This window comes from Mustelus asterias, chromosome 19 (genome assembly GCF_964213995.1).
Source record: "Mustelus asterias chromosome 19, sMusAst1.hap1.1, whole genome shotgun sequence".
NCBI lineage: Eukaryota > Metazoa > Chordata > Chondrichthyes > Carcharhiniformes > Triakidae > Mustelus > Mustelus asterias.
Genome location: NC_135819.1, coordinates 48,427,625 through 48,444,076, shown reverse-complemented (window position 1 = coordinate 48,444,076; position 16,452 = coordinate 48,427,625). Strand labels below are relative to the sequence as shown.

Sequence of the window (16,452 nt, the reverse complement as noted above, 5' to 3'; positions counted from 1 at the left end):
AACATGCCACTTCCTGGTGGGAAACACGGCTGGGAGGCTGGAGAATCTCGTCCCCTGTGTCTATTTTTAACGTATGGAAAAAATGTTTGTGCCAATTGTTAATGTCGAACTTGCTGAGAGTGCTCAGTGCAAGTGTTTAATGAGTGCAGGTGATTTTTTTTTTTTGAAATCTGAAGTGCTATGTAACTGCAGGTCTCTCCTCTTTCTGGGCTGGTGGGAATCCCCAATTGTGCCAGCAATTTTGAGTCCACAGGGTAGATTTTTGCACATGCCACAAAAAGCTTTGCTGCCAGAAGCTTCTGATTTCTCACTACATTGGCATATTACTGTAATTCATTTTACTTCAGTTACTTAAAGCAATTTGATACGTTACAAACTGTGAAGCTTATAATTCCATGAGGATTTTGCGAGCCCTGGATATTTCTAACATTTATTTGTGAAACATAAGAACATAAGAAATAGGAGCAGGAGTAGGCCATCTAGCCCCTCGAGCCTGCCCCGCCATTCAATAAGATCATGGCTGATCTGACGTGGATCAGTACCACTTACCCGCCTGATCCCCATAACCCTTAATTCCCTTACCGCTCAGGAATCCGTCCATCCGCGCTTTAAACATATTCAGCGAGGTAGCCTCCACCACCTCAGTGGGCAGAGAATTCCAGAGATTCACCACCCTCTGGGAGAAGTTCCTCCTCATCTCTGTCTTAAACCGACCCCCCTTTATTTTGAGGCTGTGTCCTCTAGTTTTAACTTCCTTACTAAGTGGAAAGAATCTCTCCGCCTCCACCCTATCCAGCCCCCGCATTATCTTATAAGTCTCCATAAGATCCCCCCTCATCCTTCTAAACTCCAACGAGTACAAACCCAATCTCCTCAGCCTCTCATAATCCAAACCCCTCATCTCCGGTATCAACCTGGTGAACCTTCTCTGCACTCCCTCCAATGCCAATATATCCTTCCTCATATAAGGGGACCAATACTGCACACAGTATTCCAGCTGCGGCCTCACCAATGCCCTGTACAGGTGCATCAAGACATCCCTGCTTTTATATTCTATCCCCCTCGCAATATAGGCCAACATCCCATTTGCCTTCTTGATCACCTGTTGTACCTGCAGACTGGGCTTTTGCGTCTCATGCACAAGGACCCCCAGGTCCCTTTGCACAGTAGCATGTTTTAATTTGTTTCCATTGAGATAGTAATCCCATTTGTTATTATTTCCTCCAAAGTGTATAACCTCGCATTTCTCAACGTTATACTCCATTTGCCATATCCTCGCCCACTCACTCAGCCTGTCCAAATCTCTCTGCAGATCTTCTCCGTCCTCCACACGATTCACTTTTCCACTTATCTTTGTGTCGTCTGCAAACTTCGTTACCCTACACTCCGTCCCCTCCTCCAGATCATCTATATAAATGGTAAACAGTTGCGGCCCGAGTACCGATCCCTGCGGCACGCCACTAGTTACCTTCCTCCAACCGGAAAAACACCCATTTATTCCGACTCTTTGCTTCCTGTCGGATAGCCAGTCCCCAATCCACTTTAACACACTACCCCCAACTCCGTGTGCCCTAATCTTCTTCAGCAGCCTTTTATGGGGCACCTTATCAAACGCCTTTTGGAAATCCAAAAACACCGCATCCACCGGTTCTCCTCCATCAACCGCCCTCGTCACATCTTCATAAAAATCCAACATGTTCGTCAAGCACGACTTTCCCCTCATGAATCCATGCTGCGTCTGATTGATCGAACCATTTCTATCCAGATGCCCTGCTATCTCCTCTTTAATAATGGATTCCAGCATTTTCCCTACTACAGACGTTAAGCTGACCGGCCTATAGTTACCCGCCTTTTGTCTCCTTCCTTTTTTAAACAGCGGCGTAACATTAGCCGTTTTCCAATCAACTGGCACTACCCCAGAATGCAACGAGTTTTGATAAATAATCACTAACGCATCCACTATTACCTCTGACATTTCTTTCAATACCCTGGGATGCATTCCATCCGGACCCGGGGACTTGTCCACCTTCAGTCCCATTAGTCTACCCAGCACTGCCTCTCTGGTAACATTAATCGTATTAAGTATTTCTCCTGCTGCCAACCCTCTATCGTTAATATTTGGCAAACTATTTGTGTCCTCCACCGTGAAGACCGACACAAAAAACGTATTTAAAGACTCAGCCATATCCTCATTTCCCACTATTAACTCCCCCCTCTCGTCCTCCAAGGGTCCAACATTCACTCTAGCCACTCTATTCCTTTTTATATATTTATAAAAACTTTTACTATTTAAACTTAGTATTTCATTCAAAATTTCATGATATATAAGCAATGGCTAGGATTTTCATTTCACAATAGTGGACACAACTGAGAGCTTCACCATTATTAAGGGAAGCAGTGGCAGTGCAACATAGGGTTACCTGACTTAAGCAGCAATCTGGAAATTGCAGTGTGCCTTCTGGAGCCCACTCTGGTCCTGCCATTCCTATTAAAGCAGGAGGGACTATTTGTGCAAGAGTTTGGCTTATTTTTCCATAACTTGTGCAGATTTTTACATGCAAATATTTAGGGTTCATAAGCACACGCACACGTCAACAAATTGACAGGGTAGATGAAGGCTTTGCTCCTGTGAACTGTTATAATTAGTGATAAATGTTCATGATTCCCCAGCTGTTCTTTCCAGTGGCTCTGTGCTCCTCTTCCCACCCATCTCCAACTCTCCTGCTACCTCCCACCAACCCTGACTCCTCTGTTCTGTCAATATTGAAAACACCAGCGCTGTCTCTGACTTTAGTGCGATTGAGGAGCTGATGGGGCATGGTATGGGTTGGAATGTGGTGGGAAGAGGAGAGCCAGAGTGGGTGGAATTGGAAGTTGAGGATGGGGAACTGGGAGTGAGTGCGAAGAGGAACTAGAAGATTCCTGGTCGCTATCCAATAATGATCGAGGAAGCTGTCGGCTGGTTGCTTCTCTGAATGTACACCAATAGATAATGGAGCCTTTGCTTTGAGAATGTTGCTCACTGCTAGGCCTCTGATATGAACTTGCTGCTGGAGCCATGCGGCAGCTGGAATAGTATGTTCCCACTGCAGCCTATGGGCAAGTTAGAATGCAATTTCTTTTTTGGCAGCACATTCATGAAAATTTGAAATAGTCCTGTGCAAGTACAGTGATGGAGTTGAGGAAGTACTATTGGGCAATCACTAGTTTGCTCATGATTATCAGCAATTAGCCGCAGGCTCAAGACCCAATGGTTAATCATGAATGTGATTTTCATCCAATTGCATGATGTCTCTAGTTGCTATTCATTCACTTGCTTTGCAGATCCTGAAAAATCTCTGGATCCCACTGTTTGAGAACCCTCAATGTCTAAAGTGTGAAATTAAAAATGAATGTATTGGTACAGATGCAAGAATAAAGATTGTAATCTGCGCCTCACCAGTTTATGTGAACATTTGTTTCTCTTATTTTAGAAGAGCGACAACAGTGGAAAGTGATTAAAGGAAGGTTCCTGGCCATAAATTCAGCAAATATGAGTTGTGCATGTCCAAAATCTCCCAAGGGTCTTTCGCCAGCAGCACACTTGGCTGATGGAACCATTGACCTTATTTTAGTCCGCAAATGTTCAAGACTCAGTTTCCTGAGGCATCTCATCAGGCATACAAACAATGATGACCAGGTATACATCTATTGGACTTTCCATTTCATGTTATATGCATAGCAATACAAAAGGGTAACAGCCTTATATCCCCATGATATTTCTGCAATTTATTCAGTCTGTGTAATGTATATTATTGTTAAAATCACCCTCTACTTGAGGAAAAGCATTTTCTTTCATGTTGGGGAAATGTTGATGATTTGACAAAATTAACAAGTTGAGACTGAAGATGAGTAAATACTAAAATTAAAACCTAGCAAATGCTGGGACCTAAAACAAAAAGCAGGATATACAATCCTGAGAAAAGACCAGTTAATCTTTTAGGTTTAGGGGTTCTGAGGAAACATTTTGTCAAAGCTTTTAACTTTTTTTGTTTGCAGGTGCTTAATGATCTAATGGTGTATCCAACATTTCCCATCTCTTTCAATAAATGTAGACATAACATTCAACTGTTTGGTTTGCAGTGCTGTCATGTAACTTGTAACATGAGTCAAACCAATTATTTTGTGAAGTAGTTTGCTTCTCAATATAAACTTGCAAAAGAAATGTAGTTGAATTTAATAATGAACCACAAATAGGGAGAATATTCAGATTTTGTATTAAAAAAGTTACAGATTACTGAAGCAGTATATAAAAGTCTTTGGGAACATGCACATAAACACATTCTAATGTTGAATATATAGATTGGCATCACATCCATCACCTCCAACATCCACTCTCTCCACCACCCACACAGTATCAGCAGTTTGTACCATCTGCAAGATGCACTGCAGCAACTCACCAAGGCCCCATTGACAGCACCTTTCAAATCTATGGCCTTTATCACTTAAAAGGACAAGGGCAGCAGCTGTACAAGAACACCGCCACCTTCAGGTTCCCCTCCAAGCCACACACCATCCTGACTTGGAAATATATCACTGTTCCTGGAACTCCCTTCCTAACAGCACTGTAGCTGTTCCTACAACACATGGACTACAGCGATTCAAGAAAGTAATTCACCATCACCTTCTCGAAGGCAATTGGGGATGGGCAAAAATTGCTGGTCTAGCCAATGATGCTGACATCCCCTGAATACTTTTTCAAAATAGATTATGCAGTTAATACAATGTCTAATTAACACCCTTTGTTTGCAGCAGCTCCCAAACTAGGGGGGTATTTGGTTTGACAGCTTTTTAAAATCACTTGCTAGCTTTTTAAATGGTCAGACTTCCAAAACCACGCACGTCTGCAACATCTCCAGTGGATTGCCCAAACCCTGTTTAAAATTGCGATAGAACTAATCTGAAATTATGTTTAATGGCATGGATAAGGTGGAATTGTATCAGTTTAGGCTTGGCTTGGACAGTGATAAAGTTAATCCTTATTGCATTATATTAAATCCTTGTTGCATGATGTTATCCGGGAGTGTAAATGTAATTGACTTTAAATCTAATTTTAATAGTCATAGAGGTTTACAGCATGGAAACAGGCCCTTCGGTCCAACTTGTCCATGCCGCCTTTTTTTAATACTTAAACTTGAAGTGTTATTTTCAAGAATATTTCATGTTCTCCTCATTCTTAAACTGTCAGTATTTTATGTTTACGACAGAATCCTTTGATTATACTTGTGACTGTGGGCAGACATTAATATTTATGTATAGGATATACCTTTTGGAGTTAATGTTAACTAAGAAACAGCAGGCAGGCTGTGTATTTCTTACCTGGTTATCTCGTTTGTATTGCAGGTTGATGTTTTTTAATTTAAAAAAAAAATATGCACAATGGTTAATTTTGTGTTGGAGTAGGGTTGCTATTGCATACAGTGACTGCTGCACTATGTGCATACAGCGCAGCTACAATATACTGTAATCTTCAAAAAATGTAGTAAAAGTTAAATATTTGCAAATACGTAAACTAACGGTACAGTTTAAAGCTATTTTCTATAAGTATGTACTTGTAAGCATCATGCCATGCCACATCTTGCATAATATTAGTTGCATTTGTAATAAATGCATTTTGAAAATAATGCTTCATAAATACATCACTATTCAAGAAAGCTTCCATAATGCAATGACACAAATTGGCACTTCTCTGATTTAAAGTATGAGCTCATCAAACTGCAGATACTAATGTATATGCCAGTAGAAAAAAAATGAATACATGCCACTACTTTGCAAATAACTTAAGTGATGGCTTGAAGACTCATGTTAGTTTCAGCAGTAACACCATGATGTTTCATTGTTAAAGAAGCTGATCAGAATTTGATAAAATCTTTAAGCAGAACTGGGGAAAATCATCAAATATGTAACATCTTTAATTTGATATGGTACTAATGTACAGCCATGGCGTGTGAGAACACTCAGACTGCAGAATCATTCCTGTGTTGATCTTTTTAATAGATGTTCAAATTCAGTATTTATTCCAGTACTTTTTGAGAAATCAATGCATTCAAAAGTGTTAACATTCACCACATTATCCTTTTATATATTTCAGTTTGACCTTGCATTTGTTGAGGTTTACAGAGTGAAGAAATTCAAATTTACACCAAAGTATTGTGACGAGGAGGATAGTGATATCCAGGATGTCGGTAAAAATCTATTTGGCCAGATCTGTAGGGATCATCCCAGCTGCAGCTGTGCACAGCTTCAGAGCAGTTGGAATTGTGATGGAGAGATAATTAAGCACGCAGCCATTGAAGTGAGGTAGGTGTTTATTGTCTAGTAAATTACCCCAGCCTGTCAACCAGTTGCACAGAAAGACTACAGGGTCACTGACTTAATGAAAAATTAATTTGCCACTGTTCACTAATGTGTGATAGTGGCAAATCGCAATTAAATGGATAGTTCAGATTTTCATATGGTTAAAAGTAATGTGTATTTTGAAGTTTAAATAGCTAATTTACTCGTGCCTGGTGCATGATTGGCTCTGAGATCCAGTGAAATAGTGCAATTGCTTTGCAACATAGACCTATCACTCATCATGGACTTTGATCTAAATGTAAAAGCACCTGGGATGAATATAAGTGTCATATCTTGTACGAATGTTGATGAACATGCTGAAACCCATTTGTCCCCAAATTTTGCATTTCCAAACTAAATCATTGAAAAATCCACCAAGCTGTTTGCACTTACCTGTTGTTGAATGCATATTTTCTTCCCTTGGAGATGCACTCTATTTATCCACATCCTCTTATCTAAATCCAGAAAAACATAAGCAGCGATTGGAAAAAGTAGTGTTGGAGCACTTGGAAAAAAAATTAAGGGCTACTGATGGAGGTTTATAGGCTAAAACTATGCGTGAGTACTGGTAGACATCCTATTGCTTGTCCATTTAGGCCTACTCCACTAACTAGGATATTGAGCCTTTGCTTAGCTGAGGAATTCCTCTTGAGCATCCTAACTCAACATCTTCTCGCCTTTCTTTCCAGTTTGAAAAGGTGCAAATTTCCTTCTCAGCTTTTTCATTGACATGGTCCAGCAAAGTGGAAGGACCTATGCTGGACATTTTGCACTGCTAATCCCATCATAGTTGTTGTGGCGGCATAGAAGATAATCATTCATACTTCTCGGCATTAAATTCTACCTGCCATTTATCTGCCCATTCTGCTAGTCTGTCTGTGTTCTGTTGGAGTTGATTGGTATCATCCTCATTGTTTTCCATTCCAGGCTTGGTATCATTGGCAAACTTTTGACATTTTAGTCCGTGTTCCAACATTCAAGTCATTTATACATGTCAAAAAAGCAGTGGTTATTGGCACTGACTCTTGAGGAACACCACTGTCCATCATTCTTCAGTCTGGAAAAGCAACCACTAATCACTCTCTTTTTCAATCTTTTTTTTAAACCAGGTTGACATTACCCTTCTTTTCCATAAGCCACAATTTTATTAACCAGACATTTGTATGGTATTTCTATGAAAACTTCCTCAAAATCCACATAGAAAACATCCATTGCATCCCTCGACTGCTCAGGGAGACGAGAGATGAAATTGCTGGGCCTCTGACGGAAATCTTTGTCACTTCTTTGGACACGGGTGAGGTCCCTGAGGATTGGAGGATAGCGAATGTGGTCCCGTTGTTTAAGAAGGGTAGCAGGGATAACCCAGGAAATTATAGGCCGGTGAGCTTGACGTCCGTGGTAGGGAAGTTGTTGGAGAGGATTCTTAGAGACAGGATGTATGTGCATTTAGAATGGAACAATCTCATTAGTGACAGACAGCATGGTTTTGTAAGAGGGAGGTCGTGCCTTACAAATTTGGTGGAGTTTTTTGAGGAAGTGACAAAAACGGTTGATGAAGGAAGGGCCGTGGATGTCGTCTATATGGATTTCAGTAAGGCATTTGACAAAGTCCCACATGGCAGGTTGGTTAAGAAGGTTAAGGCTCATGGGATACAAGGAGAAGTGGCTAGATGGGTGGAGAACTGGCTTGGCCATAGGAGACAGAGGGTAGTGGTCGAAGGGTCTTTTTCCGGCTGGAGGTCTGTGACCAGTGGTGTTCCGCAGGGCTCTGTACTGGGACCTCTGCTATTTGTGATATATATAAATGATTTGAAAGAAGGTGTAACTGGTGTAATCAGCCAGTTTGCGGATGACACGAAGATGGCTGGACTTGCGGATAGCGAAGAGCATTGTCGGGCAATACAGCAGGATATAGATAGGCTGGAAAATTGGACGGAGAGGTGGCAGATGGAGTTTAATCCGGATAAATGCGAAGTGATGCATTTTGGAAGAAATAATGTAGGGAGGAGTTATACAATAAATGGCAGAGTCATCAGGAGTATAGAAACACAGAGGGACCTAGGTGTGCAAGTCCACAAATCCTTGAAGGTGGCAACACAGGTGGAGAAGGTGGTGAAGAAGGCATATGGTATGCTTGCCTTTATAGGACGGGGTATAGAGTATAAAAGCTGGAGTCTGATGATGCAGCTGTATTGAACGCTGGTTAGGCCACATTTGGAGTACTGCGTCCAGTTCTGGTCGCCGCACTACCAGAAGGACGTGGAGGCGTTAGAGAGAGTGCAGAGAAGGTTTACCAGGATGTTGCCTGGTATGGAGGGTCTTAGCTATGAGGAGAGATTGGGTAGACTGGGGTTGTTCTCCTTGGAAAGACGGAGAATGAGGGGAGATCTAATAGAGGTGTACAAGATTATGAAGGGTATGGATAGGGTGAACAGTGGGAAGCTTTTTCCCAGGTCAGAGGTGACGATCACGGGCTCAAGCTGAGAGGGGCGAAGTATAACTCAGATATCAGAGGGACGTTTTTTACACAGAGGGTGGTGGGGGCCTGGAATGCGCTGCCAGGTAGGGTGGTGGAGGCAGGCACGCTGACATCGTTTAAGACTTACCTGGATAGTCACATGAGCAGCCTGGGAATGGAGGGATACAAACGATTGGTCTAGTTGGACCAAGGAGCGGCACAGGCTTGGAGGGCCGAAGGGCCTGTTTCCTGTGCTGTACTGTTCTTTGTTCTTTGTTCAACCTTCTGTTTTTTCATCTGAAAATTCATTTCAGTAGTCCAGCATGATCTATCTCATTGCTGACTCTTAATCAGCTCAAACCTCTCCTTTTTTTTGCCTGATCTTCGTCCTTTAATCTTACCCACCACTAATGTTAGACTTACCAGCTTGTAGTTACTAGAAATGTCTTTACCCCCTTGAATGAAGGTTTCACGTTTGCCAATCTCCAATGCTCTTGCATCTTCCCCCATATCGAGAAAAGATTGAAGATTATGGCAAACCCTGCTGCTGCCTGCGCTTCCTTCAGCAACCTGGAATACAAGCCATTCAAGCCAAGTGACTTGTCCAATCCAAGTATCGTCGAATAAATTCTGTCTCAATATTCACCCCATTCATTACCTCTACTATCTCTGCTACCGATATTTTTATGTCTGGTAAATAACAAAACAAAATACTCAGTGTTCTAACTGCACTCTGCACTTCTAAGCATACATCATGGGCGGCATGGTAGCACAGTGGTTAGCACTGTTACTTCACAGTTCCAGGGACCTGGGTTCGATTCACGGCTTGGGTCACTGTCTGTGTGGAGTTTGCACATTCTCCTCGTGTCTGCGTGGGTTTCCTCCGGGTGCTCCGGTTTCCTCCCACAGTCCAAAGATGTGCGGGTTAGGTTGATTGGCCATGCTAAAAAAAAATTGCCCCTAGTGTTCTGAGATGCGTAGGTTAGAGGGATTAGTGGGTAATTATGTAGGGATATGGGGGTAGGGCCTGGGTGGGTTTGTGGTTGGTGCAGACTCGTTGGGCCGAATGGCCTCTTTCTGTACTGTAGGATTTCTGTGATCACCCTCTTTGCTCCTAATAGCCCCACTTCATCTCTTACTGCCTGCTTACTATTTACGTGACGGTAGAAGATTTCTGTGTTCCTTTTTATGCTAGCTGCCATTCTTTTCTCGCTTTGCCAGTTATTTATTTTCTTCTTCACTTATCCCCTCTCATTATTGTATTTGGCCTGGTCGTCACTTGAAGAATTTACCTGACATGCATCATACACCTTTTTTGTTGTTTCATATTCTCTCCCTACCTTGTCATCCAAGGAACTCTGGTTTTGATTCCCCTACTTTTTGCCCTTGTTGGAATGTACCTGCCTGTACCATGAAGTTGTTCACGTTGGCAGGAAGAATAAAAAAGCAGAGTATTAATTAAATGGAGAATGACTGCAGAATGCAGAGGGATATATGCATCACAAAAAGTTAATATGCAAGTTCGGGGGTGGGGGTGCTGGCACTGACTGTGGGTGGGGGAAATGCCAGCTCCAATCAAGGGGGGTGGAAAATGCCAGTCCAATTGGGGTGGGGAATGTCAGATTAAACATGGTGCCCCAATCTCTGAAACCAAGCTCTGCCGGCCCCCCCACTTGATGGCGCGAAACACTTCCTGTTCTTTTTTTGTGGCATTGTGGTAAGATCTGGAGAGAAGACAGGCATATTTCTCTGTAGAAAAACACTTTTTCTTGCCGGAACCAACCCTTTGCCATTTTTTGATAAGATTTCCTCCTGTGGGTGAGTCCAAAAGTAGGGGACACTGTTTTGTAGGATTGAGATGAGAATTTTTTTCTGAGGGTTGTGAGACTTTGGAATTATTTGCCTCCGAAGGTGATGAAGATGGGGTCATTGAATATTCTTAAGGCAGGTAGGTAGATTCGTATAGGGTAAGAGAATGAAAGGTTATCAGTGGTAAATGGAACTCAATGCAAACAGATCAGCCATAATCATATTGAATGGCAGAGCAGGCCTCCTACTTTGCATGTTCATATCGTCCATTACTGTTTTTCCTATCAGTCGTGGATTGCATTTTACTCTGGTAAGATTGCCACCTAGCCCAATGAAGTTAACTGTCTTCCTATTCACAAGTTCTAATTACTATTTCTTGCTCTTTGCCATTACTAATCTAAACCTTGTGATATGATCACTGTTACCCAATTTTTCCATCATAGACACATGGTCCACTTGGCCCACCTCATCTCCCAGCACCAGATCAAGCAGTGTTGCCTCCTTAGATGGACTGAGAACATATTAGTCAAGGAAATTCTCCTGAGGAAGTTTCAGAAATTCCTTCCCCTCCTCTCTCTTTACTTGAACATTAGCCCAATAAATATTTTGTAACTAAGGTCCCCTAATGTCACCACTCTATGGTTCTTGCACATTTGCAGAATGTCTCTTCTATTCCTCTCTCACTGTTTGGAGTCATATAAATTATTCCAAGTTGTGTGATCATAGCTTCCTTGGTTCTCATGAATTCTGCCTCTTTCCTCTCAAGGACATCCTCTTTCAAACACCACTGTCTTCACTAATCAATACTATCACTCCGTCTCTGTTTTTTCCTTCTCTATCTTTTGTGAACACTTTGTATCCCTGAATAATAAATGCCTACTTCTCACCACTTTTAAGCCACATTTCCATTTTTGCCACCACATATTCCCACTTGGATATTTGCTCTTGTAGCTCACCAATCTTATTCACCACACAAGGGGAGAAGCAGTTGAGTTGGGATAGGAAAAAATCAGTATGGTGAGGTATGACTAGGCTGAAACTATAGACCTACCAAGGAGCTGTCCTGTTTAGATTTTGAGAAGGTGGTGAAAGTGGTCTTTTGACTACGGTAAATGTCTGTATCTGAATATTATTTGACAATGCTGTTTTAAATTTGGAGGTTCATTCATTTTGTTCATCCTATAAATGTAGGACATCATAATTCCTGTGCAGTTTGTACGGATGTACTGTTGGTTTTCATATGATAAGGGTTCAAACTTATAATGAACATAAATATTTTTAGAAGATAATATTGCTCCGTTTACTAAAAGACATCAGTTAATATTGAAGCTGTGCTAAATCAAATGTGTACGATAAACCGTTCCACATACTCCAGTTGTCTGAATCGATATAAATCATCTTTGGAAATGCAATGTTCAAATCTATTCGAGCAGAAACATTTTCAAATTGGCATTCTTTCAATAGAATGCATCTTAATTTAATTAGACTCCATTTATGTTCTTCTGTTCGATATCTCAGCATCACCATTATTGATCTTTGGAAATGAGAAGCTAATGCACTTTCAGGATATAATTGATTTGTGTGTTTGTTTTCACAATGAATTGCTGAACATTAAGTGAGATCACATCAAAGGCAGAATTATAAGAACCGTGTTTTAGTAACATTTAAGCCAACACGAGTGAGAAATAAAATCATAGTCGGGAATCTTTGGTGCAATGTAGAATCTATATGTTTTGATCAGTGTTTTGTGTTTTCCCTCAGTTGTTGACATTGTCCCACTGTTCTCATTTACGTTATCATTGTAACTTGGTACACGGTTCTCAGGTGACTACAGTTTAATGGAGCAGCTTCACAGCGCACAGTTTTGGAACATAGATCTTGAGTCAGTTCAGCAAGTTTATTAATGCATTTAAGCCAACATTGGTTTCAACATTTTTTAAAATAAATTTTCACTCTTATTCCATTAAACATATGGAACATGACATATACCATGTCACAATGGGCCATGACCTCTAAACTCCCCCGCATCGGATTGTGGGGTACCCCAAAGATGCACTAGGGAACCCCTCTTGGAACTTCACAGGTAACTGTTTGCATGGCAAATGCCCAGAAATGCAAACATCTTCTGGGTAATTGCTCAGTGCTGGTAACCATCTGAAAATGAGATTTTAATTGGCAAACTTTGGATGGTTCAGTCAAGATTATGCCAATCATTACTCACTCAATAAGTTGGATGAATTGAAATCTCTAATTTCTGGGCAACTGTTGCAAATTCCCAGACTGAACCCCCCTCCATGGGATTTTCCTCATACTCCCACCTCCCCCTTCCCCAGGGAACACCGCTCATAACTAACCACACCCCACATGATTCCCCCCACCACCTGCATAGGAGTATGTGGAAAGGGTTATCGTGTACATTTGATTTAGGACGTTTCAACGGAGCTGGATTTGACATTGGACCCCATGGGTGTTCTGCACTGCCTGGATCTTGCTGGGCCTGAGTCAGAAGGTCTGACAAGACAGGGTCAGAAGAAAGACCACTTAAGTAATTGGTTATGGAAGGGCAACCCAGTGCCGATTGCTGGTCCAAGGAAGTTGCGGCAACGTCTCCTCCATGTGGGCTTCTTCCCACTATTGGTGTCCTGTTCCCTAAATATTTGTGCTGAAAGAAAAATATTTTAATGTTAAATTCTTAACTAATTTTATTTTATTTCTCTTTGTAGGGTTCACTGCCAGCTGTTGAGGCTTTTTGTAAGAGGAATAGAAGAACTTACTATGCAGAAAGATGTTACAAATTCATTTGTAGTTTAAGTAGGTTCCAGGCTATCTCAGGACAAAAAACCATTTATGTCAAATTTTAAACTAGGGTATTGAAGTTTTGAAATTTACTCTGTAATCTTGTAATTCTAAATTAATTTACATTACTAGTTGTAGCCAGTAATATTTATTACACGAAACGTAAGCATTACAAGCAACAGAACAAAAACAAATTTAAAGAGTAGTTTCAGTTGTCAATTTTTAATTTAAGACTTGCATTTCAAGAGGAGAATTTAAGTTTAAGTTGCAGTATTTCAGTATAAAAAAAAGGTCGATTAACAATGTCATTGCTCTGTTGCAAGAAGCTGTGGTTTGAAAATTAGAATTTTTAAAAATGCATAACTAAAAAGTGGAACAGAGTTTAAAAGCAAGCCACTTGTAAGCATGTGCCTCATTTTAAATTGGAATAGGTATCAGTACTGATTTACTGACTGCTATTAAAATTTAGACTGCAGATTTTGTAATTTATGTTTTTCTGACAGAATCCAAATTGCTTTTGGAACTACATTCTTTGAACTGAACTCTCTTTTTTTCATTTACTCCACCTTGCAACTTATCAATGCAATCTGATTGTACTTTCTAAGCAATTATACAAAGATGCTATAGTTTGTGAACAATTCTTTATTTTAGTAACTATTAATAGAGCAAAAATATATAAAATACTGAATTAAGTATTTGAGTTTGTACATAACAAATATAAATATATATTTATTGTTGTAGTATGAAGCTAGCCTTTGCTTAGCTTAGTATGTGTTCACTATGTGAATCATATGTAGGTAGTAGTGTTATTGCACTAATAGATTATATCTAACTGAACTACAGAAGGTAGCACTCACCATTTTTCTTCTGTATTTTACATTCCTCTTATAAGAATATTCAGTACTATGTACAGCTGCACGGAGTTGGTTCCTGCAGTGCAGACTTTTGTTTCTTGACCAAGTATTAATGTTTTGTTTTATTCGACTTCTGTTTATTTCAAAAATATTTGTTTAGGTTTGTTTTTGGCATGTCTGTGAATATGTAGTTCATTGTATTTTTCTTTGACATCCTTTTAAATTGTACACAGCTAATGTAAATAACTGGATTGGATGTCATCCACACTGTCTTTGTAAGTGTGATTTGTTTTCAGTGCTTGTCCCACAAAGCATTCCCTGATTTGTTGATGTAAGCAGTTCAAAAATGTTTCATGTTGAAGAACCGAGAAGCTATTTTTCCAGTAATTTATTCGGCAGGCCATTTCTGATGGTCTGCTTAGCTCCTATACTTTCGTAAAATCGTCTCGTGTTGTGTGCATGTGTGTTTGTGGGGGGTTGTCCATAAAATAGTTGTTAGTGAGGAATTGGTGAGGTAAAATTACCGAGATGAAAAGAAACTAAAGTGAATGCTCTAATTTTTATTTGCATTACTCTTTGCTCTCACCTTCTTCCATCTTAATCTCCCACACCTCCGTACACTTAGCCTGCTCATTCATCTTATTGTCAAATCTGGAACCTTGCTAGATACAACTTAGCTGCTATGTTTCCCTACATAATATTTCAAAAGTAATTAGTTAATGAAATGCTTTAGAACACAGTGAGGAGTGAAGGATCTTGCAAATGATGCTATGTCTTTCACTTTCTCAGTTAGATTAGCAATTTCATAATTGGTGCAAGGTTGAACCATGCTCTTTGAAACATTTTAGTTTGCTGAACTGTCTTTTTCTCAGTTTAGGTATAAGGGGCAGGATTTTACTCTTGCTTTCATGCCCTGAATCGGGCCTGAAAAATCAGGTCTATTGTTACCATCTCCCTGCCTGACCTTACTTTTTATCCTCTTGTTGGGATTGCAGCTATTTTCCTTTCATATCTGCCTGCAAATGCCAGCAAGCGACAGGGCATAGATTCATAGCTCATTTGCTTCAAGTTTGCTTTTGCTGTCACACCCTGGGATCACCGGGAAAAACTTATTTGATAGCCTTTGGAAAATGAATGATCTTGGATGGAAGGAGAATGCATAGTTGCTGCCTTTACTTCACCTGGTTAAGACCTTAGTCTTGGCTGAAGCATTGGCATCAAATTGAATGCTAATCTTTAGGTTTATTTTGTCCTTTTTTAAAAATGTTCCTTACCACCTCTGGTACTGTTGCAGCAACCCTGCTGCACACTGCTGACAGAATTCTCTGCCCTTACCGTGTGGAAGCCTGTGGCTGAGTATCACGGATGAGGTCCCACTCCCACCCTTCTCGAGCAGGAAGTGGAGCATTCGGGATATAATCTCAGTGGAAAAAAAGAGTTAAACTTTTACACGTTGATTTTCATGCGAAAAGTATTTGAATTGTTTTCACCATTTTACTCTCTTTGAATTACTTATTCCCAATAAATATATGTCCAATTAGTCAAGAAACTAATCGATCAGGTTTTCCCATCTAGAGTTCATGAAAACTCTAGATTTAAAAAAATTTGTATCGGAACCCCATTTAATTACTCATTCAGCAACTGAATGCAAACAAAATGCTGTAAAAACCTGAGATGATGTATATTAGTTAATCTTGCGACATATTTGCTACTAAATTATTTTTAACCAGATTTCATGTGTATTTTCTCATTCATTAAACACTTGAATTATTTTCAAGGATGAGTATATTTATTGTTGAAAGTGTATTCCATGTGTTTCAGACCAAGAACTCTATTATTTCCTATTAGTTTATTGGAGCAGTTTTCCATCTGAACAAGCTTATAAACAAGCTTGATGAAGCAACTCCTTCAAGGTACTACAGGTTTTTTAATTTTTGCCCATCAAAACTGATTTCTAACATTCAATTAGCTTTTTGTTAAAACCAAACTTGATTTTACTCTCTGCAAATACTGAATTCATTCATCAAAAGCTTTTACTAGTGTGAACAATGTACTTGCATAATTTAAGCTTGCACAATGCTTAAAAAATGCTCAGGTAGCATTGGAATGAGACCAAACCTATTTTGTAACAGAAATAATGGAATTACTGTGCAGCTAAAC

At 40.2% G+C, this 16,452-nt stretch overlaps 1 protein-coding gene across 2 annotated transcripts in view; it reads left to right on the top strand.

The window, feature by feature from the left end:
• Positions 1-16,079, top strand: part of cerk (ceramide kinase) — a 59,482-nt gene extending 43,403 nt beyond the window's left edge. The window contains exons 11-13 of one of the 2 annotated variants that reach the window (XM_078235527.1): positions 3,474-3,679; positions 6,131-6,339; positions 13,366-16,079. In XM_078235527.1, the coding sequence (XP_078091653.1) occupies positions 3,474-3,679; positions 6,131-6,339; positions 13,366-13,453 (503 nt within the window). In that variant the 3' untranslated portion in view covers positions 13,454-16,079. The remainder of the gene's footprint in view (positions 1-3,473; positions 3,680-6,130; positions 6,340-13,365) is intronic. The other variant, XM_078235526.1, reaches the window with a different exon arrangement.
• The last annotated feature ends 373 nt before the right edge of the window (positions 16,080-16,452 follow it).